The sequence below is a fragment of the Tamandua tetradactyla genome, chromosome 3 (genome assembly GCF_023851605.1).
Source record: "Tamandua tetradactyla isolate mTamTet1 chromosome 3, mTamTet1.pri, whole genome shotgun sequence".
Lineage (NCBI taxonomy): Eukaryota > Metazoa > Chordata > Mammalia > Pilosa > Myrmecophagidae > Tamandua > Tamandua tetradactyla.
In genome coordinates this window covers 152,053,255-152,066,840 of record NC_135329.1, presented here as the reverse complement: position 1 = coordinate 152,066,840, position 13,586 = coordinate 152,053,255, and the positions used below count along the sequence as shown (strand labels likewise).

The following is a 13,586-nucleotide window of genomic DNA, read 5'->3' as shown; positions in this document are numbered from 1 at the left end:
TGTAATGAACTTCATTGAAGGATTGGCTGGTTTCATGACAACTACTTATGTACTTCATGTAGGTTTTCTCCATCTTGATTTAAAAATCTCTATGCCACATCCATAGCCAAAATATAAGCATTTTTAACTGTGATTTCATTGCTGTCCTCATTTTTCTCTTACACGTGTGTTACTCTTTTCAGAATATAGGCAGAGAAGGCTTTGTGTATCTTTAAATAGATTTAGTGGGGAAAAATAATGTTTTGCTGAAAGTAGTTTTTGAGTTTGAACTATAGCATACTTTTTTGCAATCATGTAAAAATAATTATAAATCAAATGGACAAATGTTAAATGCCAAGCTGTTCCATTAACAGAGACTTATTCACTACATCAGTTAACACTGCAGAGAGCAGAAGACGGCACTTTATTAAAGCTCTTTATTTTACTCTTTACCAGCTGTGCTGGTATGAAACTGTTATGTACCCTGGAAAAGCCAAGCTCTTTTAAGTTCTAATCCATCAGACCTATTGCTGGGTGGGATCTTTTGATTAGATTGTTTCCATGAACATACGACCCACCCAATTGTGGGTATGATCTTTTGATTAGACTACATCATGGAGTTGTGACCCTGTCCATTCAAGATGGGTCTTCATTAGTTTACTGGAGTCCTTAAAAGAGTGCATGGAGAGAGAAAGAGTTTAGAACTGACACAGAGAGCAGAGAAATGAAACAAGACACACATTTGGAGATGTTAAGCTAAGAGATGAAATCCAGAATTTGCCTTGGAGAAGTAAATGAAGGCCCACAGACACTTAGAGTGAAAGCCACTGGAATCAGAATCTGAAAGCAATGAACTAGGAGCAACGACCAGCCAACACCAGCCACGTGCCTTCCTAGCTGAAAGAGGTGTTCCAGATACTGGCTGCCTTTCCTCCGAGAAGGTATCCTCTTGTTGCCTTCGTTTGAATATTTTCATGGCTTGTAACTTAATAACCCCCCTATGTAAAGACCAGTCCACTCCTGGTATATTGCATTCTGGCAGCTTTAGCAAAACAAAACACCAGCATTGCATATTTTGAATAATATAAATGTAGAGACAAACATGAACTAAAAATAGTTCTACTGAAAAGAGTTAATATGTATATACACAAAGGCAATAGAAAGATGAATATATGACAGAATATTTTTGATATGCCCTATCCACAAATCACTGCGACTACTTTTCTGATTAAAGTCCAGAATGTTAAGTGTGGCAAAGTGAGACTGCGCAGAGTCAGAGGACCAGAAGAAATGAACATTGATATCACTCGGACACCCTTGAATGAGAGCCGGGGAGAGGGGACAGATAAAATACAGTACAGATATGTAGTTCATGTTGAATTCCACATAACAACAGATAATTCTTTAGTGTATTTCCTATGCAATATTTAGCATATACTTCTACTAAAAAAATTTCTTATTTTTTAATTGAGTATCTTGTATTTTTATTTGCTAGATCTGGCAACCCTAACAACAGACCTCAGTTCTGGTCTGAGCTGAGAGTCTCATGCAAGTAACTAAAATTCTCCAACTCTCATTCCTGATCTTTGAAATGAGGAAATTGGACTAAAATAAGTAGTTTACACACCAGTAGGTCTTGGGCTGACCTTCTGCTTTAATCAGAACTCAGTTTTCAGTGTTTTATTGTATTGAAATTCAAGTTAGGATTATATTGGGGGGAGGACGAAACAAAGGTAGGATTATATTTGGGGGGATAGACACAACAAAGGCTTTGGGCTATAATGAAAATAAGAAAAACAAGTTTGAAAATGTAAATGATCTCTGACATTTGACCACTGTCTAATGAGAGCATGGCTCTGAGAACAAGAGCCCAAGATGCTTAGGATTGGAGCATTTCACATTTGTTGCCTTGCATTAAGACTGTGGGAAAAATCCTTGCTAGTCATAGATTGTCGTATTTCTTCAAGGGTAAGAAATATGTTGTCTTCCATTTGGGGAAAAAATGCTTTGTTTCCACTTAGGTTTGTAGAATGATGAATTCATCCAAACAGGCCCAGGTTTCTGCTTTTGCACTTGTTCCTGTCTGGTGGGCTTTCTTTCCGTTTTAGATCTTTTTTATTTGTGTCACAGACCTGTTTTTCCTTAGCATCAGGATATATCTGATTAGTTACTGAACAGCCTTTTAAACCTAGGTTTGACAGAATGGTTTTGAAAAGATGTCAGTTAATGTATTTTGCTGCTCAAGAGGTGTATTGATTTTTAAATCAAGAAAGCTCATTACATTCTGTAGTCTCTTAGAAAGCCCTTGTACCGTTTTTTAGTCTATGTACCAGAAAACAGGCAAGCACATCCATATTTACTTTTTTGGATTTTGGAAATTTAGCACCAATAATTAAAAAATGTATCTACAAGTATCACTGAATAGTCTTTGGTTACTTATACACCATTGTTTTTCTCATAAAGATTAAAGAATACTATTTAAAAAAAAGAAACCTATTTCTCAATCTTTTATCTTTGTTAGTAAGTTTTAGGTTATGGAAATTTAAATCATATGGATAGGTTTGGAGGATTATTTTCAAATCACTATTTTAAAAAGGACAAAAGAAGTCAAGAGCTACAGTCTTGTCTTCCATCGCAGATTTAGTCCTGTCTTTCCAAACTTTTGAGTGGATCTCTTCTTCAAATGTACTATGGAATAATCACTCCTCATGGTCTTTCCTCAAATTAATCCTGTTTTATTTGGCATTTCACACATCCATTGAAAAACTGTTCTTCAGTTCATATTACTGAAATGTCATTCTTATTTCACACTGAAAACATAATAACTAAATAACGTAGGAAAACCCAGCCCATATATTTTATATTCTCTTGGTGAGTATAGTTCCTGTTTTCATCACTCTGAATAGTGTACTCTAACCAGCTTTGTTAGTATTTATCTTTTAGTGAAATAGTTCATTGCTAACTATGTATGGCTTGGATGTTGGTTTTTCTGAAATATGAATATACCTCCCTGACAAATGTAAAGTATAAATTCTCTGAGAGCACCAACTTCTCTATAGACAAAAAACATTAACAGTATTTTGTTTGTTCTTCTTCTGGACTATTAGCATTCACAATAGAGCTAAGTTCTTAATAATCCCCTAAAATATTCCAGGCAGTTTTTATTTTTTCCTTGAAGATTTTGTATTTTTTCTCATATTTCCTCAAAGGGCATTAACAATTTCATAGGTGCTTTTTTATTACCTTATCAGCTTCCAAATCTGTATGCGTACATTGGCCCAAAATTATTTTAGTTATAAGAATATCTTGAAGAGAAAATTAAAACCCTATCAAGAACTTTCTTTACATCCTGTCAGAAACACACCTCTCTCTCATATAATAGTTCCCAATTGCATCTAAGCATTTGCATGTTCAAGAATGGAAACCACAAAGAAAAGCACTAGTTTCCTTAGGAGACATAATTCAGCTCACTGCCTTAATGCTTTTTCCCTACATTGAAAGCAGCAGTTGCAGTAGGGGGTGAGGGTGGGCTGGGTCTTTATACATCAGATTAACCAGTTAGATTTTTGAAAATCCAGTTTTGTAGGCTGCATATGGGTACATTTGGAACAGAAGTCATTTCTTTAGTTTACTCACCTGAAGTTCGAATAGAAGCATTAACACAGAAAGCATTACTGGATACCTGTGTGTCAATGACGACAAAGTATGAGTGATGAACTAAGTTAAATCCCATAACCGTTGCAGACAGAAGCTGAAAGTCTTATTTGTTAAAATGAACTTTTTGTAATGACCTTTGATGTGGCTTCTTAAATTACTCAGCAGCTTAACTACAGCTTTGCTGCATGGCTCTTGATCCCTGGCAGCATGGAAAATCACAGGCAGGTGGAGCCAGCCAGGCAGGGAAGTGGAACATTTTACATTTGTACTGACAATATTTGTTACATACAAGGATCTTCTGTCAGAGGTAAACTTTTACCGCAATAAGGTACACAAATGCAACTTTATGATATCTCTCAACGGTAAAACATCTACTGTCTGAAAAAGAACTTAAAAATTATTCCTTCTATTCAGAACAATTAAAAAAAAATCTGCTAAAAGGTGTTACTGGTTTTCCACTAAAGAGAGGGAGATGGTGAATTACCTAAGCATTAGTTTTTCTTATCCCTCGTTAAGACTCTCAAAGTGTTAAGGATGAAAAGCATTATTTTGTTTTAATACATCTTTGCAAGAAATTGTCAGATCTTAGACAAAACATGTGCTTGTTTAAAAAACAATAGAAGCCATGTGGGAGACCTGGGTTCAATTCCCAGCTGTGCACTTCCCTCAAAACAAGCAAATAAGCAAAACAAACAAAAATTCAACAAATGGTGCAGCAATGATGGGACACTCATGCCAAAATAATGAAATGTGACCCTGCCACACAGCATACAAAAAAAAAAAAAGAAGCATGTGAATCACAATAGTATCAAGGCAACCAAAATGTTTTAGGAATTACCTTTGGTAAAATATCGTTTCTTTCCCAGCTTCCTGTTTTATTATTTTTCCATGGTGCTTATCACACTAAGCAGAAATCTTATTCGTTAGGTTAGGTATGTAATTTTATCTCCCCAACTAAATTGTTGGGTTTTTGAAAACATGTTCTTCCATGCATCCCCAGTTCCTAAACAGTACATGACAGGCACTTCATAAACTTTTGTTATGTGACTAAATTTTCAAGAAGATATAGTAAGGATGTGAGCAAATTGGAAATCATGCCTTCATTAAAATGTAATCTGTTGGGAAGGAACAAAAATTCTCAAGGACATAACTATATATTTAAAGTTGATATGAAATAACCTGTAAAAAAGTTGCATCTTTTACTATAAGTGATCCAGAAAGAGGAAATTATTTTTTTTTTTTTTTTTTTTTTTTTTTTTTTAAGAGAGAGGGAGGAAGGGAAGGAAAGACAGAGAAGGAAGGAAGGATGGAAGGAAGGAAGGGAGGAAGAAAGGGAAACATCTTTAAACATTTTCTTGTTTTATTATATTTTGTTTGTTTGTTTGTTTTTTACATGGGCTGGGGCCGGGAATCGAACCGGGGTCCTCCGGCATGGCAGGCAAGCACTCTTGCCCGCTGAGCCACCGCGGCCCGCCCGAGGAAATTATTTTTGACAGAATCACAAATCTGTTAGCATTTTGTAATTGTTTCTTTTTTGTTCTTTAAAAAAATAAAACCAAGTTGGAATTTCTCCAGAAAAATACTAGAAAATGCAGACCTTAGTTTTTCCTTTCAAAATGAAACAGGATGTTTTTCCATTACTCTGTTCATCCTCGTGGGGAATGGAATATACAGCTTTTGTTTGATAAATTCCAGAGCTTCTCAAAGAGGGCCTGAAAATAGAGAATTGGACTAAAAGACATCAAGGTTTCTTGATGGGTTTAAAACAAGACAGATCACAGAAACAAAATGAAACTCTATTGTTTCGTTATACCCTGCTTCCAGGAGAGAAAAGGGATGAAATTATTTCACCAACAACAATTTTTAAAATCTGCATAACTACAAAATGGAGATCCACGCATGTCTTTCTGATAGACCACTTCTCACACCTTTCAAAATTCAAAAAGACCCTGTGCTGCACTTGGTTGCCTTAGTTCTAGGCTAACGCCACTTATTTTTTTTCTACTGGGAATAGTGACTTCTAATAGGTGGGGCACTGAAAGAGTGGAGAAGGATGAAATCCTGGAGTTTTCCATTAATTTCTGCAACAATCAGACACTGCCAATTGTCAATCAGCCTCAAAATACTTAGAAGACTACAACATTTTGATAAAATAATAATCCTAGTTAAAAAGTTGATGTTTTAACAAACTTCCAGAGAGCCTTTAATCAAAAGGGCTTAGTAGCCAACATCTTTTAAGTAAATCTAGCAAATGACTGTCACCTGCTAATATGCAACCCCTAACTATCAGCTATAATGGGGAGAAGGGGAGGATATCCCCAAATTTTATTTATGGCTTTCCTGAAGTTAAAAAAGAAGAATTGAACTTATCCTAGGAATGGCCACGAAGAGAGTAACTTGGGCTCATTTCTCCAGGAAACTTTAACTTAAGCACTAAGCAGGCCTTTTAAATAATCTGAGTGGACAACAGCCTTCATGGCTTCAAAGCTCTAGAAACACCTGACTTTCTTCCAAAATCCCATACCCTACAGCAGTACCACACGTAACAGCCATCATCCATGTGCACTGTTCCTTTAGCAAGAAACAGCATGGAGGGAGTTAAAAGCATAGGCTCTGGAAATACCTGCCTGACTGAATCCTGGCTCCAGCACTTGCAAACCCAAGGGACAAAGTATTGAATTTTTCAAAGCCTCTGATTCCTTGTCTATAAGAGAAGGATAATAATAGTTCCCCCCCATGTGATAATAGAAACTACATGAGATAACCCCTTAATACAGTTCCTAGCACTCAGTTAGAGCTCTGTAAGTCTAAATTGCTATTATTAGGGTACTTATTATTGTTATTACACAGGTAGAAAAAAAGAATTAAAAAGCAAATTACCCTGGGAGGATAGCACATTGATGGCACTGTTAAAGGCAGAAACCTGAATGCTTAAAAGTGTGAGAAAATTAGAAAAGGGGAAGAGGACCCCAGAAGGGGTGAGGCAGAGAAGACAGACCTTTTCATACCTTCTCATGCCTCATTAATTTGCTTAATGGTCACTTCTTTTCACAGCTTCCAGTCTAAACAGAGTTTGTAATACCTTTCACTTTAACTTTTGATATTATGTACTTTCTTGCATTGGCTCATCTCCAGTCTGGACAACATCTGAAACATAGTAGGCCTCCAGAAATATTCACTGAGTGACTGATTTTTAAATTGCTTCAAGTCAAAAATATGGTTTCCGGAACTGCGGGAATAGCTCAGTGGTAAAATTCTTGTCTGACATGTGGGAGCCCCAGGTTCGATTCCCGGTGCAAAATTTTCTAGACTCTAGCAAAATATTCTAGACTCTCGATATCATCTAGTATCAGTTCAAGTTTCTTGATCATGTAGGCCATATTGCAGAGACTCTTCTGTCATTAACACTCATTTACCTTTAGGGAAGTACTGCAGTGTGCTTCTTTTTCCTGTGGAAAGGCTTTATTTGCAGCTGCTTATTTTTATACGATTGCTTACATTGCACAGGTATAAATTTATTTTTGGTATACTCAGTAAAAATAATAATCTTTGAAAAAAGTCACAGATTCACAGTTTCCATCATTTTGGTGAATGCACCAGAGATCTACTTGTTCTTATTTTGATATTGAAAGTATAATAGATAGTATAAGAGGGTCAACTTCATTAATTTGATTTAGAAGTGTTATAATAGTTGATTGGTCCACACGTAGCCTCCGATTACTTTCTGTATTCCTGGTAACAGCTGCAACCTCATCTTTTACTTTTATTACCTACCAGTTAATTGCATTAATAGGTTTTCGTTTTCATTTCTACGAAATTTTCATTAGAAAAAAATGGCAAGTGTTAACTCTTGCTGCCTTTGAATTAGTAAGCATTTCAAGTTTTTAAATCAGAGATGAGCAAGGCAAATGGATTTTTAAAAATTTTGTGTAAATGTGCTTGCAATTCAAGATGACTACTTCTAACATTTACTCTTTTAGAAAAGAAGAGGCTTATTTGGCACCAATAAATTCTTCCAGGTAAGAAATACTGATAGTTAGAGTTGTATGGTAGGTTGGGGTGGGGGGGTCCTCCTTTAAAAAGCTTCTATAAATTATAGCATTAGTTACCGATGAATTATAATTTTCTGTCAGCAGAGAGCTTATGCAATTATGCAATATAAATTGCATGAGCTAATTTAGTGTAATTACTTAATAAGATTTTTTCTCTTAAGAATTATATATTATGAAAATCTTAAGATTTTCAAAAGCCCTTATTCATTTTAACAGTCAAATATCTATGAAATTGCAATTGAATATTTGAGAATGAAAGTGTGTGATGTGATTGCAATACCTTTAATCATTTACCTGAGTACCCTACATATGAAATCATGATTTTAGATACATATTTTGCCTATACTAAATTGAATCATTTTCATTATCGTATTTTAGAATTTATGAAATTTTTTTATTTACCTTGAATATTTTATTCATCCTGAAAATTGGTGATTGAAAAAAAAGAATTAACATTGGTTTAGTTACACATATCTCATGATTATAGGTACATGTTAAAATTATGCTTATTGTTTCATCTCACTCTTAGAGTACTGTAGGAAAGAGAATAACAAAATTCAGCATTTTATCACTTTATGAAAGTATGAAGTATAAAATGTTCTTATGAAAATGTTCTTATGTTACTGCCAGGTCTGTAACCCAGTGAAATGACTCAGGTACATGTAGTTATTGCATCAGATGGCAAATCCTCAAAACATCAGCTAGATAGTATCTATTTTAGATATCAAATGAATTGTCAAGTGAAATGTTATTTTTTATACCATTTAAAGTCTTCTTTCAACTGAATCGTATCCCCTCCAAAGGCATTCGAATGAGAAATAGAATTAATTTCATAATAAACAGCAGAGGAGGATAAAAGAAATTTAGACAGAAAGTAAAGTGTATCTTTTCCAAGAATATATATAAGGAAATGGATGATCAGACGGAAAATAAAGAAAATCTGTTCCAAGTGAGAAACATGAAGGAGAACATTTTGATATAATTAGTGTTAAGTAGTTCAAAGAATGGCAAGGTGGCAAGAGTTAGTAACAGGTGACAAAGAAAAGGTAAAAGGACTTTGTTTATTCAGTTGATTTTATGAGAACTATTATGATTATGGATATAAACAAGAGAAGCCAATTCCAGTGATAGTTTCTAAGGAACCTCCTAATTTGCTTTTCTGAGAAGAGATGCTTGGGAACTCACCCACCTCTATCTCAGATACAATTCACCTCACAGGAGAGTGAGCTCTCAGCTTTGACTACACAGAGGAGATCTTTTCAGGCTGATGTGGTGCAAATAGGATGTTTGAACAGAATAAAGTTGCCTCAGTAATTACTTGAAAAGTTATGGAGGCATCTAAACATTTCAAAAATCTAAAGGGAGCGTTTTAATTCAGGGGTGCTATTGGGGCTGTCAGAGGAATCTTGGTTTACTAAAAATTTCGAAGTACATTTTTGTCAGATTTATCTTTTGTCTTAGTGTTTCCATATTGTGGTATGGGAAAAACTTTGATATATGCATTTATTCGGGGTGATGAAAGTTTTCATTTTAATGTTAATTTTCAATATTTTAATTCAAACGAGTAATAGGAAGGATGATATAATTACACCTATGATTTCATGAATATTGTTGCTTATGCTTTTTAAAAGCCCAATTTTTCTTTCATTTTTTTCTCTTTATTAGAGAATCCTGTATTTTATGCACTAACAAAACAATCATGCATGAAATATAGGATTCCCATATACCACCCTATTAACATCTTTTATTGGTGTAGAACGTTTGTTACAATTGATCTTAAAATGTTTTTATAATTGTACTATTATAATAATGGATAATTGTTCATGGTTTAACTTAGGGTTCACTGTGTGAGTAGTGTAGATCCATGGATTTTTTTTTAAATTTTATTCTATCACAATATATAAAATCTAACATTTCTTCTTTTAGTCACATTCAGATATATATATATATCACAGTGCTGTTAATTACATTTTCAAGGTTGTGTTATCACCATCATCCATTACCAAAACATTCCCATCAATTTTAATTTGATTTAAAGAAAAATTAATAGTAATACTATAGTATATGGATAAGACAAAAATAATGAAAGAATTATATAGAAAACTAGAGTTTGTGAAATATTTATATGGTTTATCTCGTGTAGTTCACATCACCAATTGTAAGGTATTTTTCAGAGCATGAGAACATAAAATATCTTAATAAAATGCCCTTTGTTATGGCAGCTTAGTGAGGTGTGGAATTTAGTTCGTCCTGCAGAGCAACTAGTAAATAGCCAGGAACAGTACAGAACAACTGCTGGGGCCACATCAGTGATTGGTACACAGCATACCCCAGTCTGGACAAGCCGGACCAGCTGCAATCCCACCCAGAACTGTGAGTCCCCCAAGCCATGGAAGCTGCCACCCCTCCCCCACAGGCTGCTTCCCAGAGGGGAAAGGAAAGGGGCTTCACTAACTGCAAGGGGCTGACCTCAACCAAGCTCCAATTGTGGAATTAACAAATTCTCACTACTAAAAATAGGCCCTCAGCTCAGCTGAACCTCAAGTAAAAGCTGAGGTTGCTGGGTTTTGCCCCAGTGTAGAGGGAGCAGGGCTGACGGAGAAATTTTAAAAAGTTTTTTTTTTTTGAATCGGACAGCATAAAATACTTGAAAAGATCTGGGTCCTGCAGGAAAGGAGGGGGCACATAGGACTTGGAGATACACAGAGCAATATACCAACATAAGCTCTTGATTGGCAAACCCAAGGAATGGGGGTCCTCCTCTGAAAAGGATTTTTTTCTTCTTTTTGTTTTTGTGGCTGGTGTTTCTACAGCTTGACTGCTCTTTGGATACACCTGCAAGGCTTCTCAGGCTCCAACTGCCCCAGGCAAGGGTGGAATTAAGCTTATTTGAGAGACAAAGAGGCTGGTCAAGTGGAAGGAATAATTCTCTGGAGGCTGTGCCTTCCTCAGGAGGGTTGGGGGTGGGGCCCAGCTCAGGTGGAATCCCTCCTTCAAGGAATTCAGAGCCCAGGAACTGGGAAACTGAAACGATTAAAGCCAACCTACAATCTCTCCTCTGTCTCAACCGCAACCCCAGCCGGGAGAGTCTGCTGAAGTTAAAGGCACAGCATAACTTTGTGCTGGTGGGACCTGCAGGCAAACAAGCACCACATACTGGGCAGGATAGGGAAAACAGAGTCTAGAGGCTTCATAGGAAAGTCTTTCACCCTGCTGGGTCCACCCTCAGGGAAAACTGATGCAGGTGACTTATTCCTCCTAAGAGGAGGCCAGTTTGGTCTGAGAAAGTTGGACTGGTATCTATAATACCTAAGTAGACCCTCCTAAGGGAAAAAAAGAAAAGGCATCATACAGGCAGGGCAAGAAACAAGAAAACAAGAACTGAAAAACCTTATCTGTTAAACATAACCTAAGCTAGAGGTCTAGAAAAAGCTGAACACAATGTTTTGGGTTGTTGTTTTTCTTTTTGTTTTTTTGTTTGTTTGTTTGTGCATGGTCCAGGAATCGAACCCAGGTCTCTTGCATGTAAGGCAAGCATTCTACAATTGAACCACCCACGCACCCTGAAGTGAATGTTAAAGAACAGATAGACAGCAAAGTCATCCAGCAAGAAAATCCTAGGTAAAAAAAAGTGAAAACAATCTCCAGAACAAATTAATTAAGGAAATTAAATGTCTAGATGCCAGCAAAATATAATGAATCATACTAGGAAAATTGAAGATATGATCCAGTCAAAGGAACAAACAAATAATGAGATACAGGAGTCAAAACAATTCAGGATGTTTGAACAGACATGGAAAACCTCATCAAAAATCAACTCAGTGAATTGAGGGAAGATATAAAGAAGGCAAGGAACGAACAAAAAGAAAAAATCAAAAGTCTGAAAAAACATATCACAGAACTTATAGGAATGAAAGGCACAGTAGAAGAGATGAAAAAAAGCAATGGAAACCTACAATGTTATATTTCAAGAGGCGAAAGATAGGAATAGGGAACTGGAGGACAGAACATCTGAAATCCAACAAGCAAAAGAAAATGTAGGGAAAAGAATGGAAAAATATGAACAGGGACTCAGGGAATTGAGTGACAACATGAAGTGTACAAATATACGTGATGTGGGTGTCCCAGAAGGAGAATAAAAGGGAAAAGGAGGAGAAAGACTAATGTAGGAAATTATAACTGAAAATTTCCCAACTCTTATGAAAGACTTAAAATTACAGATTCAAGAGGTACAGCGTACCCCAAACAGAATAGATCCAAATAGACATACTCCAAGACACTTTTTAACCAGAATGTCAGATGTCAAAGTGAAAGAGAGAATTTTGAAAGCAGCAAGAGAAAAGCAATCCATCACATGCAAGAGAAGACCAATAAGGCTATGCATAGATTTCTCAGCAGTAACCATGGAGATGAGAAGACAATAGTATGATATATTTAAGATACTAAAAGAGAAAAACTGTCAACCAAGAATTCTATAACCAGCAAAACTGCCTTTCAAAAATGAAGGGGAAATTAAAACATTTTCAGGCAAAAAAAATTATTGAGAGAGTTTGTAATTAAGAGACCAGCTCTGCCAGAAATACTAAAGGGAGCACTAGAGACAGATAGGAAAAGACAGGAGAGAGAGAGGTGTGGAGAAGAGTGTAGAAATGAAGACTATCAGTAAAGGTGAAAAGAAGAAAAATTAGATATGACATATAAAATCCAAAAGGCAAAATGGTAGAAGAAAGTACTGCCCTTACAGTAATAACACTAAACGTTAATGAATTAAACTCCCCAATCAAAAGACATAGACTGGCAGAATGGATTAAAAAACAGGAGACTATATGCTGTCTACAGGAGACTAGACCCAAGGACAAAAACAGATTGAAAGTGAAAGATTGGAAAATATATTTCATGCAGACAACAACCAGAAAAGAGTGGGGTAGCTATACTGATATTCAACAAATTAGACTTCAAATGTAAAACAATTTAAGAGACAGAGCAGGACACTATATATTAATAAAAGGAACAATTCAACAAGAAGACATAACAATCATAAATATTTATGCACCAAGCCAGAGTGCTCCAAAATACATGAGGCAAATACTGCAAACACTGAAAAGGGAAATAGACACATCTACCATAATAGTTGGAGACTTCAATTCCCCACTCTCATCAATGGACAGAACATCTAGACAGAGGATCAATAAAGAAACAGAGAATTTGAATAATACAATAAACGAACTAGACTTAACAGACATTTGTAGAACATTACATCCCACAACAGCAGGATAAACCTTTTTCTCAAGTATCTTATAAAGATATGCTGAGTCAAAAAGCAAGTCTCAATAAATTAAAAAAGACTGAAATCATGTTTAAAACACTTTCTCGGATCATAAAGGAATGAAGTTGGAAATGAATAATAGGCAGAGGGCCATAAAATTCACAAACACACACACACAAATATATGGAGGCTCAACAACACACTCTTAAACAACCAGTGGGTCAAGAAAGAAATTACAGGAGAAATCAGTAAATATCTCGAGAAAAATTAAAATGAAAACAACATATTAAAATTTATGGGATGCAGTAAAGGCAGTGCTAAGAGGGAAATTTATTGCCCTAAATGCCTAAATCAAAAAAGAAGAAAGAGCAAAAATGGAGGAATTAACTGTTCACTTGGAAGGACTAGAGAAAGAACAGCAAACTAGCCCGAAAGCAAGCAAAAGGAAAGAAATAATGAAGATTAGAGCAGAAATAAATGAAATTGAGAACATGAAAGCAATTGAGAAAATCAACAAAACCAGAAGTTGGTTTTATGAGAAAATAAATAAGATTGATGGACCCTTAGCAAGGTTGACAGAAAGAAGAGAGAGGATGCAAATAAAATCAGAAATGGAAGAGGAGACATAACCA

General features: G+C 35.7%; 1 protein-coding gene across 33 annotated transcripts in view; it reads left to right on the top strand.

Moving 5' to 3' along the window:
• Positions 1–13,586, top strand: part of ZNF385B (zinc finger protein 385B) — a 479,275-nt gene that overhangs the window by 398,081 nt on the left and 67,608 nt on the right. For 32 of the 33 annotated variants that reach the window (XM_077154333.1, XM_077154332.1, XM_077154319.1 and 29 more), the window contains one exon: positions 7,617–7,655. The exons of the other annotated variant lie outside the window; for it this stretch is intronic. In XM_077154333.1, the coding sequence (XP_077010448.1) occupies positions 7,617–7,655 (39 nt within the window). The remainder of the gene's footprint in view (positions 1–7,616; positions 7,656–13,586) is intronic. 33 annotated transcript variants of the gene reach the window in all.